The sequence below is a fragment of the Antrostomus carolinensis genome, unplaced genomic scaffold (assembly GCF_000700745.2).
Source record: "Antrostomus carolinensis isolate BGI_N321 unplaced genomic scaffold, ASM70074v2 scaffold13527, whole genome shotgun sequence".
Taxonomy (NCBI): Eukaryota; Metazoa; Chordata; class Aves; order Caprimulgiformes; family Caprimulgidae; genus Antrostomus; species Antrostomus carolinensis.
This window is the reverse complement of record NW_010328114.1, coordinates 673-23,003: the sequence shown is the minus strand read 5'-3', so window position 1 is coordinate 23,003 and position 22,331 is coordinate 673. Positions and strand designations below refer to the sequence as shown.

The 22,331-nt window shown below is 39.3% G+C and overlaps 1 protein-coding gene across 1 annotated transcript; it reads left to right on the top strand.

Moving 5' to 3' along the window:
- Positions 1-1,916: 1,916 nt before the first annotated feature.
- Positions 1,917-21,469, top strand: LOC104528198 (caspase-7; the record flags this gene model as incomplete). Its single annotated transcript, XM_010172130.1, has 5 exons — positions 1,917-2,029; positions 17,977-18,122; positions 18,996-19,124; positions 19,628-19,803; positions 21,331-21,469. Coding segments are annotated over exons 1-5 (703 nt in total), but the record flags the coding sequence as incomplete, so codon positions are not given.
- Between the last annotated feature and the right edge of the window lie 862 nt (positions 21,470-22,331).

Below are 22,331 nucleotides of genomic sequence, written 5' to 3'. Positions count from 1 at the left end.
CTGGCAGTGGGTTTGCGGGGGCTGTAATGGGGCGCGGTGGCGGTGCTGGTTTCCTCTGCTCGGGGCTGCAGGCCCCGCGCTCCTCCTTGGCCGCCTCGCTGCCCACCGCGGCCTGCGCGCTCCTCGAGTCTTGTTTTTTTAAAAGCTGACTAAAAAATGTATTTGTTTGTCAAAGCCGAAGCTAGACCCCAGCTTTTGCGAACTGCTTTTACTCTCAGGGAGCTCCAAAACCTCGGTCAGTGTCACAGGCCCTGGCTGGGGTGGTGCAACAGGGTGGTTTTCAAGCTAGGTGTAGACGTGTACTCTTCTGAGGAAATGTGTCATAAAAGCAAGTTTAATCTGCTTAAATATGAGGAAGGGACAGGAATTGCTGTTGCTTTTCCTCGTGAAAACCTGGAGCCAGAGTTGGACGAGGTGGCTCAGCACATCCCACCACACTGCCTTCTCCACGGCTCTTACCCCGCCCTGGCCTCGTGCAGATCATTGTGCTATCAGAAAAATTACTCCTTTCTTGTAGTTTTTCTGCCAGCTTAATGATCTCAATAAACTTCCTGAGCAGACAACTCAGTACATGTAAGAAAAGGAGAGAGAGACCATGTTTTCATCAGGAAAAAGTCATTAGATCAGCTCAGCCTTGCTGTTCAGCAGTGCCCTGTGTCGCTTTTGGGATGAGAGGTGTTCCAAGCTTCCACTGGAGTAACAAAAAAAACCTGGCAGAAATACAGCAGTTTGTGTAAGAGGCTGCTTTATGTAATGAAACTACCTTTTAATTTCCATGAAATATTTCACAACTGTTTTTTTTTCCCCTAACAACTGTATACAAGTATTAATTAATAATGAGAAGAATATAAAATTCATATTAAGTATTGCTATAGACAAAACAGAGAAATTAAAACCTAAGATCCCATCCATGGAAGATAATACAGCATTTTTTCTCTTATGCACATTTGACCATGTATATGCAAATAAAAACACAGGAGCTCTCTGCATGTCTTAGTGCTGGACAGGAGTGCAGTTACAAATACTTTTATGTTAGTTGTCCTTGCTTTCTTCCCACCATACTTCTTTCCAGACCATGAAAAAATTTCTGAGAATCAGTTGTAAGATCTTTCACCATAAAATGATTTTTACTTTTGTTCTTATCTGTGTTTTTGAGAGCGATATTAGACAAGTCGCTTTTGGTAACTGCCACAAGATAATGCAGACGGCTGAACGTGTGCAATGTCATGTTAATTCAGGGCCAGAAATGTATGGCCACTCTTAATTGAAGAAGAATTATATAGTACAACTGACTACCTGGAGTACTTCGTCCAGTTCTGGAGCCCCCAACACAAGAAAGACCTGGACCAGTTAGAACGAGTCCAGAGGAGGCCACGAGGATGATCAGAAGGCTGGAGCACCTCTCCTATGAGGACAGGCTGAGAGAGTTGGGGCTGTTCAGCCTGAAAAAGAGAAGGCTCTGGGGAGATCTTATAGCGGCCTCCCAGTACCTGAAGGGCCTACAAGAAAGCTGGGGAAGGACTTTTCATAAGGGCAGGGAGTGACAGAACAAGGGGAAATGGGTTTAAGCTGAAAGAGGGTGGGTTTAGATGAGATATTAGGAGGAAATTCTTTCCTGTGAGGGTGGTGAGACACTGGCCCAGGTTGCCCAGAGAAGCTGTGAATGCTCCTCCCTGGAAGTGTTTAAGGCCAGGTTGGATGAGGCTTTGAGCAACCTGGTCTAGTGGAAGGTGTCCTGGCTTATGGCAGGGAAGTTGGGACTATGATGATCTTTAATGTCCCTTCCAACCCAAACCATTCTATGATTCTATGATTGAACAACTTCACGTCTGGTGTAACAGTTTGGTTTATAGAAGGATTTGTAAAATGACAGTGTTTATTGAGGGACACTTACCTTCTTGTACTTTTATTTGCAGATGTCAGGAGATCAGCATGTTGATCACTCCACTCAAGAGAACAGTGATGAAGATCGCGATGATGTAGTTGATGCAAAGCCAGACAGAAGTAGCAGATTCTCACTTATTGGAAAGTAAGTTACTACTTTTATTCCTGTTATTATTGTATCAACTGTCATACTACCCTTCTAAGGGGATTTTGGTGTTCAGTTTGCTATGTCCACAATGTCGTAGATGGTCTGGATAGGGAGATGGTTTATGTTGTATAGATTTGATGTATCTGAGTGTACCTTAAAGCATCTCTCTATAGTATCTCCTTATAGGGAGACCTATAGTATCTCCCATTTATTTGGTAGTCAAGAGACCACTAAGTTCATTTAGCATCAATTACAGTCTCTCATCTTAAACATTGCCCTTTGGTGGAGCTGGGAATTAAATATGCCATTAATTATCTATTTTACTGCATTCAGCTCAGCTAATGGAATCCCCTGCTGACTATTTAAGTTAGTTTAAAGCCTGGATGTGCCACCTAGGTTGTAGCACAAAGAAGCCTCACTGAGTCTAGAGGTGTAACCCATTACCAAATAGATTAAAAGCCTTTCATTCTAAAACATAGAAGTGTCACTGAAGCAGAAGCTTACTTTCATTAAATCTATAGGAAGCAAGAACTGTGTACTGCTTGTCTGTGCTCCTGAAAACTCTAGATAAATGTGATTGAAAATGCAGAAGGTGAGATATGAACATGTAAAATTTACAAATACTATTGAATGCCAGCAAATGGCTACTTCACATTGTGAACTTCATGGATTTAGAGAGATTTTATTAGAGGCGTTTATTATAAAGACATAGAGGTTTTGATTTTTTATTTTTACTGTTGGACATTCACATCCAAGTGAACAGTATAATTCAGAGAAACTACACAGAGAATATAATTTTATATTTGCTGCTTATTATATTAGTCTAATGAGGGTAACAGATCTGTGAGAGAAGTGAAGATGCTTTAGTTTTAGAAGACTTGATGTGCTGTTAAGAAAAACACTTTACTTTCTCCATCTCATTTTATTATTCCCCAAATATATTTTGTGATGTGTGTGTGTATTATTAATTCTAGCAGAATCACATCATGCAAAATAGACAGTGTAACATTTGTTTCTAAATCTTGCCAAGCATTTTTCAAATGTTTCTTTTAAACTTTATAAAATTTACATTTTAATATCTAAATTGGTCTTCTTTTTAAGAGGTGATATGCTAATACTATTATTAAGTTGTGCAATGCAAGATTGATCATTCCTAAGGGAAAGGCAATAATCAGCATTTCTATCACTCTTTTCTATAACAAATGTTTCAGGTAATTTGGCTGTGCAAAATAAGATATCTAGAAAGCTTTAGATTAACTACAATTTTATGATCTCTTGGTTTAACAACTCAGTTTTTACCAGCTGTGCAGTACTTTCAATGAAGTTTTCCACTGTATTTCACTTATTATTGCTTAAAATATATAAGCTCAATAGGAAAACAAGTAACAAGAGTAGGAAGAAGGAAGTTTTGCGTTAACGTCTGCAGGTGGTGTTTGGGTTGGGGGATTTTTAGCCACTAGATGGCAGGAGGATATCAATTTTGTTACCGCGAAAATGTGGGGAAAAAATAGGGAGAGTTGCAGTTGAACAAGAAGTTGCTTCAGAAAGCAGCAATAGACTCTGGCAAGCCTGTGCACAACAACATTTTAAAACATGGTTAAACAAGACTGAGCGGAGGATTTCAAGCGTGTATTTTAATTCTTTATGTGATAGTTAGAAACTAATAGAATTTTTCCCATAGAAATTTTTATTTTCTGTGCTGTATGTGCTCCTGAAACACTTTCTAGGCTTTAAAAATATTCTCACTTCTCCACAGAATGATTTAACATCTTCATTTGGCGTTTTTTGTCTTTTTATCGGGGAGCTCTGTGGGGGAGATTGGTTTCTTGCTTTGTAGACAAAGTACTACTGCTAGCATCATATGCTTGTGAAGAAACTGTATTGGCCTCCACTGCATGAATGTCAGCTGTTCCTGTCTTGAAATTAATGTATTCAAATCCAGATGATGCCTTGAATGCTACCTCATCTTTTTTATCATAACTTTTACAGTTTTAAAATTAAAAGTGCAGCTCTGTTACAGGTTTTTCAGTGACAGAATATTACAGACCTTTCAAAAATAAATACTACTAAGAAAAATATCTCTTTTATCCTTAGATAGAATAAAAATAGCAAGTTAATTTAAAACAAATAACAGCTGATGAATCATTATCTGAAGTTACGCTCTGGGCTGCAACTCAGAGATCTGAACTGAACTCTTGGTTCAGCCTCACGTTTCCTTTATGTCTCTAAGGAAATCACTGTGCACTTTAGTCTGTCCTGTAAATGGGTGATCTTTCATTTTTGCTATCCTAACTCCAAAGTCTAGCACAACGTAATTTTAATTTTATTTGGAATTTGTGGGTTCTGCTTTGCACAAGCTAAATATCGGTGTATTTTCCCCCAAAACGCTGAACATAAAATTTCAGGAGCAATAGGTTCTGCCCTCTATAGTCTGTTACAGTTAATTCCTACAAAGACAGAAAGATTTTAGCATAAAGCAACAGGGATGTTTCATTTTCATTACTTGCTTTTAAGCCAGAGATTGTTTATTTTTTGTTATTGCAGGTTTTGTTGAGGTCTGGAACTCAGTTCCTGGAGGACACTGCAGGAGTGTTTAACAATTAGTGAAAATTGTGGTTAGTGCTTGTGGATGTAGCATATAGGAAATGCCCGAGTATCTGGAAGTAGTGTCTAGGTTAAAGTGTAGGAACTCATCAATTCACAGTCAGTGTTTGTTTCCAGCCTCCATCATTTTGCCTTGTGAAGCACAGCAAACACTGAGTTATCCATGAACTCTGTCTGTAGCAATCACAACAGTGAGTCAAGCATCCTAATCCTTTTTTAGTGTAGTAATTTATTTCCTTCATTACAATGAACTCTGGGCTGTCATCATAGAAAATTTGAAGGAGCACTATTATGTAGAGTCATTTTTAAGCTTTCAAAGGAGTCAAAAGGAAATTAAGCCAAATTTATAATAAACCAAAACTGTTTAGGGGTAAATATAAAGGAAATAGTTCTATGAATTAGAATGCAAAGAGGTTTTGTAAACTGTGCATGTTAATATGCACTATTAGAAATATTCATTGTGTAAATATTGTAGTAGTGGTGGATCAGGTTTTGAGAGAAGGAAGAAAGATGTCTAACAAAGTGAAGTCTGCTGTCCCACCTCCATCTCAAGATCTGCTGGTTTTCCCTATGCTCTTACATAGGAACAGTGATAAAATCAGGGCGATGGGAGCGTGTTTTCCGCTTGTCAGCAAAGGTAGGTCAGGCCTGCATGACCTCAGCTTGCAGGGTGATAGCTATGAGGGTTTGAATAGCCCCATGGAAAAGTCCAGCGTGACCCACTGCTGACACATGCGAATCTTTGGGCCTGAACACACAGAACATCCTGTTTCACTCTCCAATGTAACCCTGAGCATGGTGGGCTCCTAGCATTACCAAAGAAAATTAGACTTGCTCTTGAGGACAAGCTGAAGCTGTTTTCAGATGCAGTGTGGAGTACCATTTGATGATGAGCCAAGGTACTGTAGAATGTTATTTATCACCTTCCTTCTCTGCCACCTGTTTGGAAATCTCATGAATGAATACCCTAAAAGAGTTTTGTTTCAGTGCTTGTATCAAGCTAATTATACCTCTGTTGACATTTTGCAATTGCTAATCCTAGCCAGAGTGTTCTCTGGGAAATAGTATTTGGTGGTGTTGCTTTATCTGAGTCATTTTCCAAGCAGTCCATATAGCAATATATACCTGTTAATTGCTTTTAGTACCCAGGATAGGTAAGAGAGGCTTCATTATTTTTTATATATAATTGCCAGTTGCCTATGTACCTTATACTCCCTAGGATATGATGGTGCTAGATTTCAATTTCCAGAACACCCATGGAAGGTGTGTACATGCAGGTTTTCTAGAAATGAGCAGAAAGCCTTTCAGCAAGCAGTAACCTTTATTTGTAAAATTTTACCTTTTGAATGTTATTTGAGTATTATGTTGCATGGAGCCTTGTGAGGCCTGCGCAGCAGATACCATGCAGCTAATTAGGAGGCTGAAGATGGATTACAAATTGATGGTTGAGAGTTTAGAACTTACTCTGTTTTGGTCCTCTCTGCTGCAGGCATTACACCACAAAATTATCATGTAGTCTGTAAAAAATACTTTAAACATTAAGTGCACAAAGACTAGGATGTTGCCACCTGTTTCTTTTTTTTGTTTCCTCTTGTCTTTTTTTAAACTGTTGTGAAATGTGGACAATATTAGACATAATTGTCTGTGTTGGAACTTTTTTTACAAAGTGTAGCTGCTCTGTTTCATTTGTGTGTAATAAATAAAATTGCAGCCATGGTTCTGATTTTAATTACGTTAAGGCTATCACTAACACATAGTTAAAAGGAGAGGAGGACGTATTTAGATGTAACTATCAGAACTCCAAAGACATATATAATATACAGAGTATATTATATATCAGACATATATAATATACAGAGTATGACAGCAGTTGTAGTCTGAGGCTTGCTCTTTCAAACAGCTCCAATCCTTTCATTACACAGTGAGTTTCCAGTTGTCCTGGACTGGGTTTCTCAGTTTTCCAAGTTCTTAGAGAAGATGATCCCTCTGATTTGGAGAAGGGTCTGAAACTAAAATGGGACAAAAAAGCTACAAGAGTAGCTTAGGGTCTCAGAAATATCTTATTAATAATGAGGGATTCAAAATGTATTTAGTTTCTCTCACTAAAGTTGAAAGATAATTTGCTTGTACTAGGCAATGTAGTGTACTGTACAAATATGTAAGTGATGAAAGGTAGAAGATAGGAGGCACTTTTTGTAAACAAAGAATTTATAAATGGATCCATAAATGGATCTTTTTAAAAAAGGTTGGGTATAAATCTAAAAAATGTTCTGCAGATTAAACAGAAGCTGCAGGTTTGTAGAAACTACTGAATAGGAGTTTGTGTCTTGCTTTGCAAGAGATCAAATGAAAAGTGTGCTCACACTTAGGTCAGTTACTGCAATTAGCATGTTGCAGCTCACTAGTTGATTTAGTTTATCTCTGAGACTGTTGCAGTTGTGAAGCTTTGTGGTAGGTGAGGCATTATTGTGATTCAGACTCATGCACTTGAGGTTGTGGTTTCAAAGGAACATCCAAAGAGCCATTGCTGTAGTTCAGCTGAGTAGCTGCGATGTGATGAGCTGTGATATCTCGGCTGTTAAGCCAGGGTCCCAGCAGCCTTTAGGGCTATAATATACTTTGGGGAAATGCCATATTCTGTGGAGTGCAACCCTGTCATTTTTGCAGTTGATGTTAAGTAATTGTGTGCAGGCACTAGTGGTTTTATCTCTTCAGGGAAGCTGATGTGCAGTAACCAAAGATAGGAATTTGTTTCTGGACTGAGATCCACTGCAAACCTCCTTGGTGGACAGTGAGAATACCTTTGTTTCAAGCATTTTTTTCCAGGAGGCACGTGGCAGTAAGCTGCCTCACACGCTCTGGACCTAAGCATTGTACAGATGTACCAAATAGGGGATTTAAAATTCATTCTCTAGTTTACTCTACACTGCTATCCCCCTGGAAAGAATCCATGAGATCTGCAATGGTTTTATGAAATAAGTTTGTTTAGGCTTCATTTCGTAATGGCAGAACTAAGATCAAGAGATATAGAGTTACTTTCCCAAAGTTATTCAATAGCAGAAGCAGAATTCACACTCAGTTCTTCATCCAGAACACAATTAAGTGGCTCTTAGTGGATAATAGAACATAGCCCCAGAAATCAGCGTTTTGCTTTTTTTAATACTTTTCATCAAGTTAACTGAGCAAAGCATAGCTAGCATATAATCTAAATAAATGTTTTTATGGCCTGTGTTATGCTGTTGGGGATGATCATAGAATCATAGACTGGTTTGGATTGGAAGGGACCTTAAAGATCATCCAGTTCCAACCCCCATGCCATCAGCAGGGACACCTTCCACTAGACCAGGTTGCTCAAAGCCTCATCCAACCTGGCCTTAAACACTTCCAGGGAGGGGGCATCTACAGCTTCCTTGGGCAACCTGTTCCAGTGTCTGACCACCCTTGCAGTGAAGAATTTCTTCCTAATATCTAATCTAAACCTTCCCTCTTTCAGTTTAATGATACAACATGCTCCAGGAAACTGAGGGAAATCATAGGATTTCTTTAAAAAAAGTAAAGCATTTTATTGTGCAAATTTTCTACAAAATGTGTAACAGCACTGCTACATATGTCATAGTAAGAACAAAAGTAGGTTTTTAGTATGATACCTTTTTATTGGATGAATTAACTCAGTCTGGTCTTGGGCAAAGAATTTGTTAATGATAGCTTAGGTCCCTCCCAGCTCTATTATTATCTGTGTAAGTTCAAGGAAATAATCCTATTTACCTAACTCCTTTGTTTCAAGACTATTACAGCAATATTTTTTCTTTCAGTATTAGTGTGTTTACAGTTATGAAGAGGGGACATGGGTTTCTAAAGAAATAAAGAGGTACTGTCTCCATTAGCTTCCTCGTTTCAGGTTCATTCAAGCAAAAGGCTTTGCCTCTGGTGACTTTTAAACTGACCTTGTTTAGTCAGCTGACAATCTAATTCCAAAGATGCCCTTAAGAAGTCATGAACTAATGGGCAGTTGAAAAGGAAGATGGAGACTAAGTAATTACTGTGGCCCTGATCTCTCAGAGCAGTTACAAACAGGCATTATTTACTGCTTTTAGCAGGCCTGCCCTCAGGAGGAAAGTGGGGTGCATTCATTAGGGGCTTTGGTGTTCAAGCACATTTGCCATTTCCCTTTATTCCACCCCTTCCCAAAAATGACTTTCAAGGTTTAGACACTTGGGCAGAGTGGTATATGAAGATGCAAGGACTGCACAGACTTTATATGTCACTGATAAATATGAACTTCAGACTCTAATATTATCAGTTTGGCATGTTTCACCATAATTTAAAATTTCTCTAACAGACAAAACAAGACCATTAGAGGGACCAGAAATCTAGGACTATTTGACTGGTTTTTGTGATTTAATGTTCTGGGGTTTTTTTAATTGTGTTTTTTATGTTTGCTATTCTAAATTGCGTTTGTCAGTTTTCATACCTTTTGTATAAGACATCTCCTTGCCACAGTAAGCAATGTAGGTAAAATCATGTTTAGATGTTTTTTGGGGAACTTTTATGTTCTCTTTTGTAGGACCACTTTTCTTATCTCTTCTAAGTGAAGACTTTCTATTATGTTGAAAAGATTCTGACTTTAATATTAGAAATTTTTTTACATTTTCTTTTGACATTTATCTGGAGCATATTTTAAAATAGCATTCTATGAACTGGTTAGTGCTTGTCCATTAAAGTCAGCAGTTATTTGATAATAAATTTCACTAGACGAATTGAAAGTATGCAATATTTACTTGAACTTCCTCCTGTGTAGTTAGTATTGCCCCTTTTTCATCAGGAGATTTTTACTTCAACTATTAAGCTATTTTTCAGTTTGTCTACTGGCACATAATTTGAAAGACTAAGTAACTTTTGTTTAAAAAAAAGATTGTGAGGGATAGTATTTATTCTCTTGGTTTAAGATTATATTTACCCTCTTTCAAAAGAGTCCTTGGTAAGGTGTTACCTGTCTGAAAAGAGAGACATGGAAATTGCACCTGCCATTGGAGTGTATTCAGGGTAAAAGGTTTGTGAGCCCATAGCGTGTGACAGTCAGGTGGGAAATGGAATTGAGATCTTCCAAATGCCAATATCTTCTGCAGTGGCTCCTGTTGGTGTTTATCGTAGGCTTCACTTAGTATTCTAGCAGGCTGCCTTCTCAGTGTGTGACCCAGGATCACACCGTCAAGTGCAGTGTAATACACTTCGAGGATTTGCTCTGTCTCTTATGGTTAATGCTTTGTCCTTATCCCATATAACTTATGCTTTCTGATTTTTAACAGTAAAGGAATATTCATTTTTATAAAAGACAACTCGAGTAGTGGGTCTGGCTGAGATGGAGTTAATTTCCCCCCCAGCAGCCCTCATGGTGCCATGCTTTGTATTGGTAGCTAGCAAGGTGTAAGGCTGGTAACACACCAGTGCTTTGGCTACTGCTGAGCAGTGCTTGCACAGCATCCAGTCTCTCTCTCCAACATTTCCCCCTCACATCAGTAGGCTGGGGGTGGACAAGATCCTGGAGGGGGACATAGCCAGGACAGGTGACCCAACATGACCACAGGGATATTCCATACCATATAACATCTGCTCAGGAATAAAAGCTAAGAGAAAGGAGGAGGAAGTGGGAGCATTCATTATTTATGTTTGTTTCCTGGATGCATACTGAATCCCTGCTTCCCAGGAAGTGGCTGGATATCACCTGCTGAGGGGAAGTAGAGAATAAATCTTCTGTTTTCCTTTGCTTCTGTGTGTGGCCTTTGCTTTTGCTCTATTAAACTGCCTTTATTTTAAGCCACAAGGTTTTTTTCAGTCTTAAATTTTCTTCCCCCATGTCCTGCTGGGGAGGGAAGTGATAGAGTGGCTTGGTGGGCACCTGGCATCCAGCCAAGGTCAGCCCACCACAGTCCTTTTTGACACCCAATGTGGGGCTTGAGGAATTCAAGATAAAGATAGTAATTGGGTGAGGTAATGGGCAAAACATGGACTGAACACTGTTAGAGACTGGAATGATCACAGAGAGTGGGTTGTCACCATGATGAAGGGGTGACGGGTGGATTGTGTTTGTAAAGTGTCCACTTTTGTTTGGTGTTGGTTTGATGTTATTTTGATTTTGGTGCAGGGAATTGTTTTTTGTGGATGTGAGTGAAGTTTGTGAACTTGGATGAACGTGGATTTTAATGATAATTCTTAAATATGTGATTCGCAGAGGTGAGGGGTGGAGTGTGTTTGGTTTGCATGGCAAGGTTTTAGTAGCAGGGGGGGCTACCGGGGTGGCTCCTTTGAGAAGCTGCTGGAAGCTTCCCCTATGTCTGACAGAGCCAATGCCAGACGGCTACAAGATGGACCCACTGCTGGCCAGGGCCAAGACCATCAGTGATGGTGACAGTGCCTCTATGATAACATATGTACAACCTGCAGCTGGAGAGAGGAGCGAGAACATGTGAGAGAAATGACTCTGCAGACACCAAGGTCAGTGAAGAAGGAGGGGGAGGAGGTGCTCCAGGCACCAGAGCAGAGATTCCCCTGCAGCTCGTGGTGAAGACCGTGGTGAAGCAGGTCATGAAGAACTGTAGCTTGTGAGAAGGACGAATGTTGGAGAAGTTTGTGGAGAACTGTCTCCTATGGGAGGGACCCTACACTGGAGCAGGGGGAGAGTGTGAGGAGTCCTCCCCCTGAGGAGGAGGGAACGGCAGAAACAACGTGTGATGAACTGACCCCAACCCCTATTCCCTGTCCCCCTGCACCGCTGTGGGGGAGGATGTAGAGAAACTGGGAGTGAAGTTGAGCCTGGGAAGAAGGGAGGGATTAGGGGGAAGGTGTTTAAAGATTTGTTTTTATTTCTCATTATCCTACTCTGATTTGATTGATAACACATTAATTTCCCCAAGTTGAGTCTGTTTTGCCCGTGATGGTAATTAGTGATCTCTCTCTGTCCTCATCCCGACCCACGAGCCTTTCATTATATATGCTCTCCCCTGTCCAGCCGAGAAGGGGAGTGATGGAGCAGTTTTGGTAGGCACCTGGTGTCCAGGCAGGGTCAACCATCATGTAGTGACACCTTCTTCTTGTCCAGAAATATTGCTGCTCTGCCAGCCTGATGCAATATTAATGGGAAAAGGCAACAGGATAATGTATTATTTGCTTGCAGCTCTAAATCTGCGTGACACTTTACCAAAACAGGTCTGACAAAGAACAAAGAGTCTGCCTTTCAGAGCTTAAGATCTAAAAAGCTCCAGTCAGGTTTAACAAGTGTCTTTTGCTTGTTATTGCCAATACATTTCAAGAGAAAAAAATTCAAAGAGGGGAGAGTGTACAGTAATTAGAGGTATATTAAATATGGTGAAATTAGACTGGATAAAAGTATTAAAGCTGGATAAAACTATTAAAGCTGGCAGTTTGGAGAGAAGGTTATGTAGGAGTAAGACATTTAATGCATGATCATTAGACAGCATCAGATGTATGAATAGACCACAAATTATTGAGACTAAGTTAGAAACAGAACAAAATATTGAACCTTGATTTGTCTAATTTGTGAATTCTGTTTCCTCTTCACTTTATTTGGAAGAATAACTCTGAACTGGTCTCCAGCACACTCAGTTTTGCTACACATAGCTTGGTGATGCTTTGTGAATTCAGACACAATCCTCTTTGCATTTTCATTGTTTCCTGTCTATCCTTTAACTACGTTTTTTTAAAAAAAATAAACCCAATCCAGGTTTTTTCCCCAGGAGAGCAAACATAGCTCTTGTGACGAGCAGAAATCGCAATCATTTATACTGTGCATGCAGTAATGGAAAGACAGAAGGAGCAGCATAGAGCCACACAAACAGCATAGAATTAAATCAGCAATATAGGCTAAGTAAGTTTCTTTGGAAGTCTTAAAACTACTCTGTTGTCCCATACACTTACTCCACAGTATTGTAACTCAATGGGTAATTTATTCAAACTAAGCCTTTAAAGAGGTCCCGAAATGTAAAAGTCTTGAGGGAAACATCTCAGTTACTTGTAATAGAATAAAGATCATTGCAGTTTTAAGATACTTTGCATCCCACAACATTAAATGTATGAAAGTTCTGGTGGATGCTGATGGATTACATGAGAAGATTTATACCACAGGCTTTGTCCCTGTACCACTGCTATAACCCTCTTGCCTGCACTCAACAGAAAGGCTGACAGTGTGACAGAAACTGGCATAAAACTGTGCTCCAGTGCCACAAAGTGTGGGGACTCCAGAAGGGATCCTGAGATGATGTGTTCTGTAAACATAGCATGTTTTCAAGGCAATTTTTTTTTTTAACAGAAACATATTATCAGTCATTCAAAAATTATATATGATTGCACATTGTATTAAGGAAGTATGCCAGACTAAAAGCTAGCACAATGTTCTGTGATATTCCTTATCAAGTAAAGCCCAAATTTACTCAACTTCATAGAGCAAGAGTAAGACAAAGTTCTCCTCTTTTGTGTGTGTACTTTGAATAGAAATGAATGTAATCAGTTTGGCCTTTTCCACCCACCTCTCAATGTCAACTTCCTTAAATTGAATAGTCTCGTAATTGTAGAATTTTTTTATCTGCTTACATTTTTCAGTACAGCAACAAAAGTCCCTAACCTTCCTGGGAGAGAAAGGGACTATAGCTGTTTTCAAAGCCCGGATATCGCTCTCCAATAGCATTTTTAGAGTTCATTTTGAATAACACATTAATTTCCTCTTAGAAAAGCAAACAAATAGGAAAAAAACAAATAGGGAAAAAAAACTTCCCATCCTGTGGCTGGGAAGTGATGATTGTGAAATTTGTCTTTATTCATCTAATCCTCTGCCCATAAGGCTATTTAAGTGACGGTTCTTTTCAAAGAAGAGCTTTCTTCTGTGTGCTAAGTGTCACATTGCTTTTAAGGCCAAGCAGCTCATGTTTTCAGAAAAGCTCTCTTGTCCGTTGGTTATTATCATCCTCCTTTTAATCATTGTTAATATTGAGGTTTAGTAAATTGATTGGCGTAACCGGTTTTACCCTACTTTCTTTGTAATGTTTCCCTTTCATCCACTCTTCTCTTGAGAACTTTCCCTGCATGATGTTGGTACTGTTCCAGGGGGAGTCCATACGGTTACAGCAGTCCAGCTTTCTTGGAGCAGAAGGTTTTTTTACAGTCAGTGACCTTTACCCCTTGCACAAAGGTAGGAATACCAGACTACCCAGCTGACATAACCATGTAATGTGGTGGAAAGTGGAGACCCTCCCCATGGAAATACATCACACTACATTTGAAGCTGAGCAGCTGGTTCTCACTGAAACACTTGTTCCTCTGGAGGGCTGGCAGACCTGAGCCCAAGAGCTTGGCTGTAGCTGGTGGGAGAGATGATGAGAGACTGCAACACTCAAGGAAGCCATTCCCTTGCACGTGGATTCTTAGTATGTTGGTGTGTTTTACTAATATACAGTAGCAAAGAAAGTGGAGGAAGATGCCAGTAGAAAGAAAGGCAAAGGAGAGGAAATCTCAGCTGCTAAGAGAAACTGCTTTCGGTAAAATTGTTGAAAATAGTATACTTAATTGTTAACAGTGATATTTTTATCCTTAAATCTTGATATCCATACATACTGAAGTCATCATTTACCCAAAGTGTAACAGCAAGTAAAGCTTGTTGTGATAAGTAGCAGTCCTTTTAAACAATTGAGTTCACTACTGGTGTAAGTGATGTATCTCCATTGACTTTGACATGGAGATAGCCACTCATGATGATAAATTTGTCCTTTCCTATTTAAAAGTTCATTAACAAAATGATAAATGGTATGGGTGACTTTAATTTTGTATTTGAAAAGTGAGACACTGGTAATAATGATTTTCCCAGAGTTGACACCAATTGAGTCTAGACTTGAAATCACATTCCCAGACATACTCTTGTCAAGCCTAAGGCCTGGATTTAAAGACAAAGTAAGGGTGAAAATGTGCAAGCTACATGAGGATGCCAGAGTGCAGTTTCAGTTTTACTGAACTCTTGACCAAAGGGAGAGAACATGAAATATGTGAGAGCACCGATAGGAAGAATATTTCTGTCTAAGGGAAAGATCAGTGACCACTAGTGGAATAAGGAGTTATGACACAGTTGTAATTAAAAGCTGAAGAAAGAGTAAACAGTCATAAAATTCAAGTTTCTATTTAGTCTGGGCAAGTTTGAATGCCAAAAGAGGGAAATTAAAGACATTGGATGTCAGAGAAGCAGAATGAAATAAAACTGAGGGCAAATAGTTTAAAACATTTTATGACAACACATCACTAACCTGTGGAAACCCTTTTGGAAAATACAGTGATTAGAAACTTAGTAAAAACAGCAACAGTAAACATTTATATTAACATGTCCAGTTCAAAGCTTAGGAAATAAAAATTTAGCTGGAAAGCTTTAGGTTTTCAGTCATGAACCATCTGTCACTGACAGGACATTTCCTTTAAGGACTGATTATTACAATATTTATTACTTTATTAGTCATTATTACAAGCTCTGATTTGGCTTGTTGAAACTGAAGAGTTGGACTTTATGCTGTCAGTTTAGTCTGGTTAGGCAATTCCCACATTGCACTATGTTGACACAGAAAACAGAATCTTCAAAAAACAATTTCTCTCTGGACTGCAGGCCCAGGATATGTAAACTCCACAACCTTTGCTTCTTTAATTGTTCAGCTTGGACAGGTACCAAAAGATTTCTGGAACTTTTTGTTGTCTGCCAGTAAAGGAATTATAGGTGTAACCCTACAAAGCATGTTGTGGTTGCTTGGTATCTCGTTAGCCTGTTCAGCTTGGAAGGAATCATTGGAACAAAACCATACCATCCTCTGTAGAGGAATGGGGAAATTACAGATTTTTGTTTGCTACCATGCCAACAAGGCTCGTCCGTGACGTTTGACATTGACCGGCATAGAGCTTCTGGTGTACTTTTGGGAACACCAGCAGTAGTAGCTATAACCCTTAAACTCCCAAGTATTTCTGCATGAATGAGTGCAAACTCTTGACCTCAGAAGTGAAGTGGTTTCAGAGAAGTTGTGTGGCTACATTATTATGCCACTTAACTCCAGCTGCTATTTGCAGTGAAATTTTTGCGGGGTAACGTGGCTGCATGGTTTCTGGGCTAGAAGTAGATCACTTCCGGCATTTTAGGGGAGCAGACAGTGCAAACATGACACTGTACTGCTCATGTGGATCTGTCCCGAGTGTTCACAACTGTTCATGGCTTGGACATAAACAGAAATTTATGTACAACCCCCTTGAAAATATCCTCTTGTGTGTAACAGCCACTGTTAGCCATACAGCTTTTTCAGGAAGTCAGTGAAGCCAGATAAATCTATAGAACCTTGAATGCAGTGTGGACTGAGGAAATTAGCCTCTTCATCGACCTGAGTGGTTATTTGTTGGTTTGAAATTTATTTTTCTCTCTTTGCCAGAGAGCTGTCTAGTGATATAGGACCAGGGGGAATTTTAGGCTAAAATAAGAATCCAAGATCTCTTTGAAAGTCAAATGTAATATTAACATCATACAGCTGTGGATAATTCTTTAAAATGGTTAAAATCTTTTCTTGAGGCAAAGCATATTTAATTATTGCTCCCAGAGCCCTCAAGAAGCAGTATGCAAGGAGAATACCAATACTTGTGATTTGCCAGAAAAAAACTGTTCTTGCAGAGTATCAGACAAAATCCTCAAATAGATACAATTCAATATCTTGTTTTGTAGGGGAGATGATATTGGGGTGGTCACATGTAAAAAGAGTACAGAGAAAGCCTGCCAGGTGCAGCTATTTAATTTGGCCCTTTATAACAGAACATGAGGACACTCAAAGATAAGAAGAAGCTGTTTTAAAATTGAATTGCAGTAGCATTTAAACACGATGAATCATCTAGAGAAGGTTTGTTATAGTTTCCAATTAATCTTGTCCTTTAGTAATAAAAAAGAGAACCCTTGAAGCTAAAAGACAGCAATTGTTAAATCAGGAAGGTAAGAAAGTAGATTACCTAAACAACATTTAATCAATTCGCAGCAATCTCATGTCTACAGGCTATTACTGAAGCAAGTACCTTAGTAATTCTTTAGAAAGATGTCAGGGTGAGAATAGTGAAAGTACTTAAATTAATTGAGATTATGGGAAAAATCTAATTTTGTTAAAAACAAACTGTATTACACAGTCATTTGTGCTGCAAAAGTAGGTTAAGTTTTCTTCTCAGATATCAGCAATAAATACTATTGGAAGCAGGATGCTGGACCAAGTAAGAGATGTGATGATAACTTCTTCTGAACTTTCCCGAGCATTGTTTTTAACTGGGTTTGCTCCAAAGTTTGTTTATGGTTCTGAGGTTGAATCAGGCTCTTTATAGGCTCTAACTTGCTTCAGTTCTGCTGAAGGAGATCTTCCCAACATCTGAAACGATCTGCTTGGACCAAAAAGTCCAGCTCTAATAGCAATTACTGCTGAGTTCCTCATGCTTACACTTCAGGTGTGCATGTTGGCTGTAATTGATTTGTTCTTAATACTTAGAATACTTAGTTTAGAACAAATTGGTGAGTAATGTCTGTGCTATCCCTTTGCATCTCTTTCTAATCCAATCTAAGACTCTGCTCATAGCAGAAAGGTCAGTACACAGTCATATTAACAGAGAACATTTATAGCTCATTTTGGTTTGGTTTGTTGGTTTCGTTTTGGTTTTGTTTTTTTTTTTTTAAGTGAGGTTCAGGTATTGATGATTACACTAAAATGTGCTTAGTGATTTGCATAGGTTCAGGCTGCTGTTTGGCAGACCAAATTAACACATGACCTCTTCACATCTATAACCTTTATCAGCAGAAAGTACCTACTCCTCGATCTTAATCTTCAGAGAATTAGGGATGATGATGATTCAGTAAATAAATCCTATCATGCCATTGGGTAAACTGAATATCTTCTTGTGCTTGGAATAGTTATTAAGGTAGATCTGTCTGTACTTCCATTAATTATTTATAGTAAAAGTAAAATGTGTCCAGAACTGTAGTTTGTGAAAGGTTACTGCCAGCCTGATTTCATGTTTAGGCCATTTGTTTTATCTGTGTGTCAGGATCTGCATACACTACTGTTGGCTGCAGTTCACCCTAGAGTTATTTTACCAACTCCAGAATTCAATCACATACAAAGTCACTTCATGAAAGTCACAAGACCTTCATACCTCAATCTGAAATAGGAAAGAAGAAACATTAGAGAAGACAAAACATTGGGTAGAGCTGCCCGAATGGTTTGAATTAAAATAAATAGGCATGCTGCCTGTGACTGACCACTAACAATAATTTCATTTGATTCACCTAGAAAAAAGAAGAATGGAGAAGAACAGCCAAAGCTCTCTCTCAGTAATCAGTACCGAATTGTTACACCCACATTCCAGTATAATATGGACTACAAGAAAGTTGGCAAATGTATTATTATAAACAACAAAAATTTTGAAGACAAAACAGGTAATGTTCTTCCTTTGATGATACCCATCACAGACTTTTTGGAATTTTTATACTTTCATTAATCAATAAGCATTTTTAGGACACGGAATTTTAATGAATATATTTGTCTTTTTTGAGGTATAGTTGTTCCTACAATTTATTCCTGTTCTTTAACACTTACATTAGAGCAGCCCTTTGCAGCTTCTTTGCAGTGTAGGTTTCAAAGAGCATGTCACCTTGCTCTACCAACTTCAAACTAAACCGTTGTCCCAGAGTTTAAGGCTGTGTTGTTAAAATTTGAACTCTGGCATCTACAGCCCATGTTGTAACTTCTCTGTCCCTGAGCTACAGCTATGAGCTAGAAAAGCTCGTACCTATGGCTGTGCTCTGTTCATACTCCTGCATTTAACTTTTCAGACCAGGTGTGGTTTCAAAGCAGACAGATACTTGTGTTATAGTCAGCTTCATAGGTCTTTTCCTATACAGTTGGCAAACACTAAATGAAGCGTTTACTCCAAAGAATTTGCATCTTTCTTTTATGTGAGTATCATAGGGACTCTATTCAGCGTTTTTTTGTTGGGGTGCTTTATGCATATATTACACTGCATAGCCAAAAGGAGATAGAATCATCCATAGAAGCCCTATGTTGCAAGGTGCTGGAGGCACGCCAGCATTTTTCAGGGTAAGATAGGTGTCCACATTGAACCTTGTGTTATTTTGCATTAAAACTAATCTCACAATTTGTTCTCAATGCTGAGAATGCTGTTAGAGGATTGTTTTAAAATCATGTTACCATGACATTGTTTAGGTTTATGGATTATAAACCTAAAAATTTACCTTTGAACACGTGAATTGTGTAATGTGCAATCAACCACATTCTTTGTTTTCTGGCAGGAATGGGTACACGCAATGGCACTGACAAAGATGCTGGAGATCTAGCTAAGAGCTTTAGAAGCTTAGGTTTTGATGTTTACACATACAATGACCGAAGCCGTGGTGATATGGAAAAATTACTGAAGCAAGGTAAGAATTTAGGAGTGTGAAATGATTTAGAGTGGAAAAGACCTCTGGAAGTAACCGAATCTACCCCCTGCTCAAAGCAGGTCAAATTAGAACAGATTGCTTAGACCCCACTGCATGCAATTTCCAATACAGAGGATTCAGTTTCTGAATGGATTAGGCTTAATTCACCACCTTTTCCACCAATGTCAATTCAGAAATACAGTTTTCTTGTCATATTAGGTGAAGCACCCGTCCTGTGTATTCAGTGAAGAGCCTTATCATATTAGATAGAGTCCAGCCTGTTGACTCCAGTGGGCTAGACTCTGAGTCAAGTGAAGGATGCATTCATGTATTCAAGGTACTCATCACATTACTAAAAAGTGGCTTGTGTCATCTTTATCCACTCCTTTTTATGCCTTCCAATAGAGCCCCATGTGTATTTAGTCTTGGAAGAATGTGTTTGCTAAATATAATTGTCATTTAAAATGTTGCTTCCTTTTAGCTAATAAGTATTTGATTTGTAGCTGCCGAGGAGAATCACAGCGATGCCGCTTGTTTTGCCTGTATCCTTCTAAGCCATGGGGAAGAAGGTCTCATCTATGGCACTGATGGACCCATGGCTATCAAGAGTTTGACTGCGCTGTTCAGAGGAGACAAGTGTAAAAGCCTTATAGGCAAACCCAAATTATTTTTCATTCAGGTAATAGCCCTAAGGTAAATATAATATCCTACTGCTGCAGTGGGGAAAACATGCTGTGTTGGTTATCTGCTCTACAAGAGCCCTGTCGGTTACTTACTGAATTTTGCTGAACGTTTTGTGGAAAAATGTGTTGAGAGAAGGTGGCTATAGGTGACTTTATATTGTTTGTTTTTAAAAGATAATTTATATACAAGATTTGTGGATGTAAAGAGCATACTGTCATTGTCATTTTGTACATGGTGTCTCTTTGTGCTTGGTAATACATGAACTTCAAAGCAGAACGATAAATTCCCTCTTGTGCAGACAGAGCTGAGGACAGTACGTGATTATCAATAGAAATAATACTGTCCAGGTCTCTTTGAGTAAGGGCTGTCTACAAATTACTGCATTCTGCTAAAGTAAATATTTTTTACTCGCCCTCAGTAGCCTAAAAATTTATATTGCATTATTGTATTAGCATAGAATTAATAGTATGTTACTTAAGCTTTTAAAGGCAGCAGATTCAAACAGTATTAACTGACATACTGTGGGACTGAATTCTCTTTTATCATAGTGTCAGGTACATATGAGAGTTGCAGCTGATGTGGCTCTCCTTAGGCTGTTCCATCAATTAACCCTCCACCTCAGAGTGAAAACTGTGTTTATTTTAGACTCTTCATACTACTAAAGTGATATTTCTTTTAATTATAAGTTTGGAATGGGTACTTTGTTGCCTTTAAAATTATCTTAATAAAGGCAACCTACTTGTGTTATATAAGCCCATCAGACTGCTGGTTTTTTGCAAGAGCTGTCAGTTAAAGGTAGTGATCAAGAGCTGAAACTTACCAATCTGGACTGTGGTCCCAGTGTGCCCTTTACCTAAACCACATGATTAAGAGGAAATTAAGAATAAAAGAGAGAAATGGAAAAATGTTAAAAATGCAATATGCTTGAAATGGGTGGTCAAACACTGGAACAGGTTGCCCAGATTGTAGAGTTTCTATCTGTGGAGACATTCCAAACCCAACTGGACATGGTCCTGGACATCTACTGTAGCTGTTCCTGCTTGAGAAGGGGGTTGGTCAAGCTGATCTTGGATGTGATTTTGTTATTCTTTGAAAGGTACAGTTATAGCAGTGCACATCAGGGACCAAATACAATGTGTAGTCCACTGTAAAGTAAATGTCCCAAAGTCACACTGCACAAGAGAATACGTGATAATTGAGTGTTGAGGATTACTCTAAACTAGTAAAATTAATCATGGTTAGAACAAGCTAATGCTGACTTGGCACTTCGACAGTCCACTGAGATCCACAGCCTGCAACACCATTACCTCTCTTTACTGTATGGGATGAATATTTTAAAATGGGTAAGCTAGTAACTTTATGACTGGACAATTAGATGTCCCCCAGAATTGCATTTCTGCTTCTAATACATGCAAAGTACTGTTTAAAACTGTGTTGATTAAAAAGTGTTAATGAATACTTATTTTTAGAACACCTTGCTTCTCCTTATTGGACAAGTTCTGTTTGTCTTCACTGCTTTCAGGCATGCAGAGGCTCTGAATTTGATGAAGGTATACAAACTGACTCTGGACCTGCAAATGACACTCTGGAAACAGATGCCAATCCAAGATACAAAATCCCAGTAGAAGCAGATTTTCTGTTTGCATATTCCACTGTGCCAGGTAAAGAAATTGGGGTTAGGTTGGGAATAGAAGCCTAAAAACTTGTTACCCATATTGGCTTGATCGTAGACTGACCCTCACTGATGATACATAGAATCACAGAATCATAGAATCGTTTGGTTGGAAAAGACCTTTGAGATCATCGAGTCCAACCGTACCTGTCCACTACTAAACCATATCTCTGAGCACCCCATCTACCTGTCTTTTAAATACCTTCAGGGATGGTGACTCAACCACTTACCTACGTAGCCCATTCCAGTGCCTGAGAACACTTTTATTGAAGAATTTTTTTGTGATATCCAATCTGAACCTCCACTGGCACAACTTGAGCCCATTTCCTCTTGTCCTCTCACTTGTTACTTGGGAGAAGAGACAAACACCCACCTGGCTACACCCTCCTTTCAGGTAGTTGTAGAGAGGGATAAGGTCTCCTCTCAGCCTCCTCTTTTCTAGGCTAAACAACCCCAGTTCCCTCAGTTGCTCCTCATAAGGCTTGTTCTCCAGCCCCTTCCCCAGCTTTGTTGCCCTTCTCTGGACACGCTCCAGGACCTCCATGTCCTTCTTGTAATGAGGGGCCCAAAACTGGACACAGTATTCAAGGTGCCCCCTCACCAAAGCTGAGTACAGGGGAAGGATGGCTTCCCTGGTCCTGCTGGCCACGCTGTTTCTGATAGAAGCCAGGATGCCATTGGCCCTTTTGGCCAGCTGTGCACACTGCTGGCTCATATTCAGCTGGCTATCGACCAACACCCCCAGGTCCTTTTCTGCCAGGCAGCTTTCCAAACACATCTCCCCAAGCCTGTAGCTTGGGGTTTTTGTGACCTAAGTGCAGGACCCAGCACTTGGCCTTGTGGAACCTCAT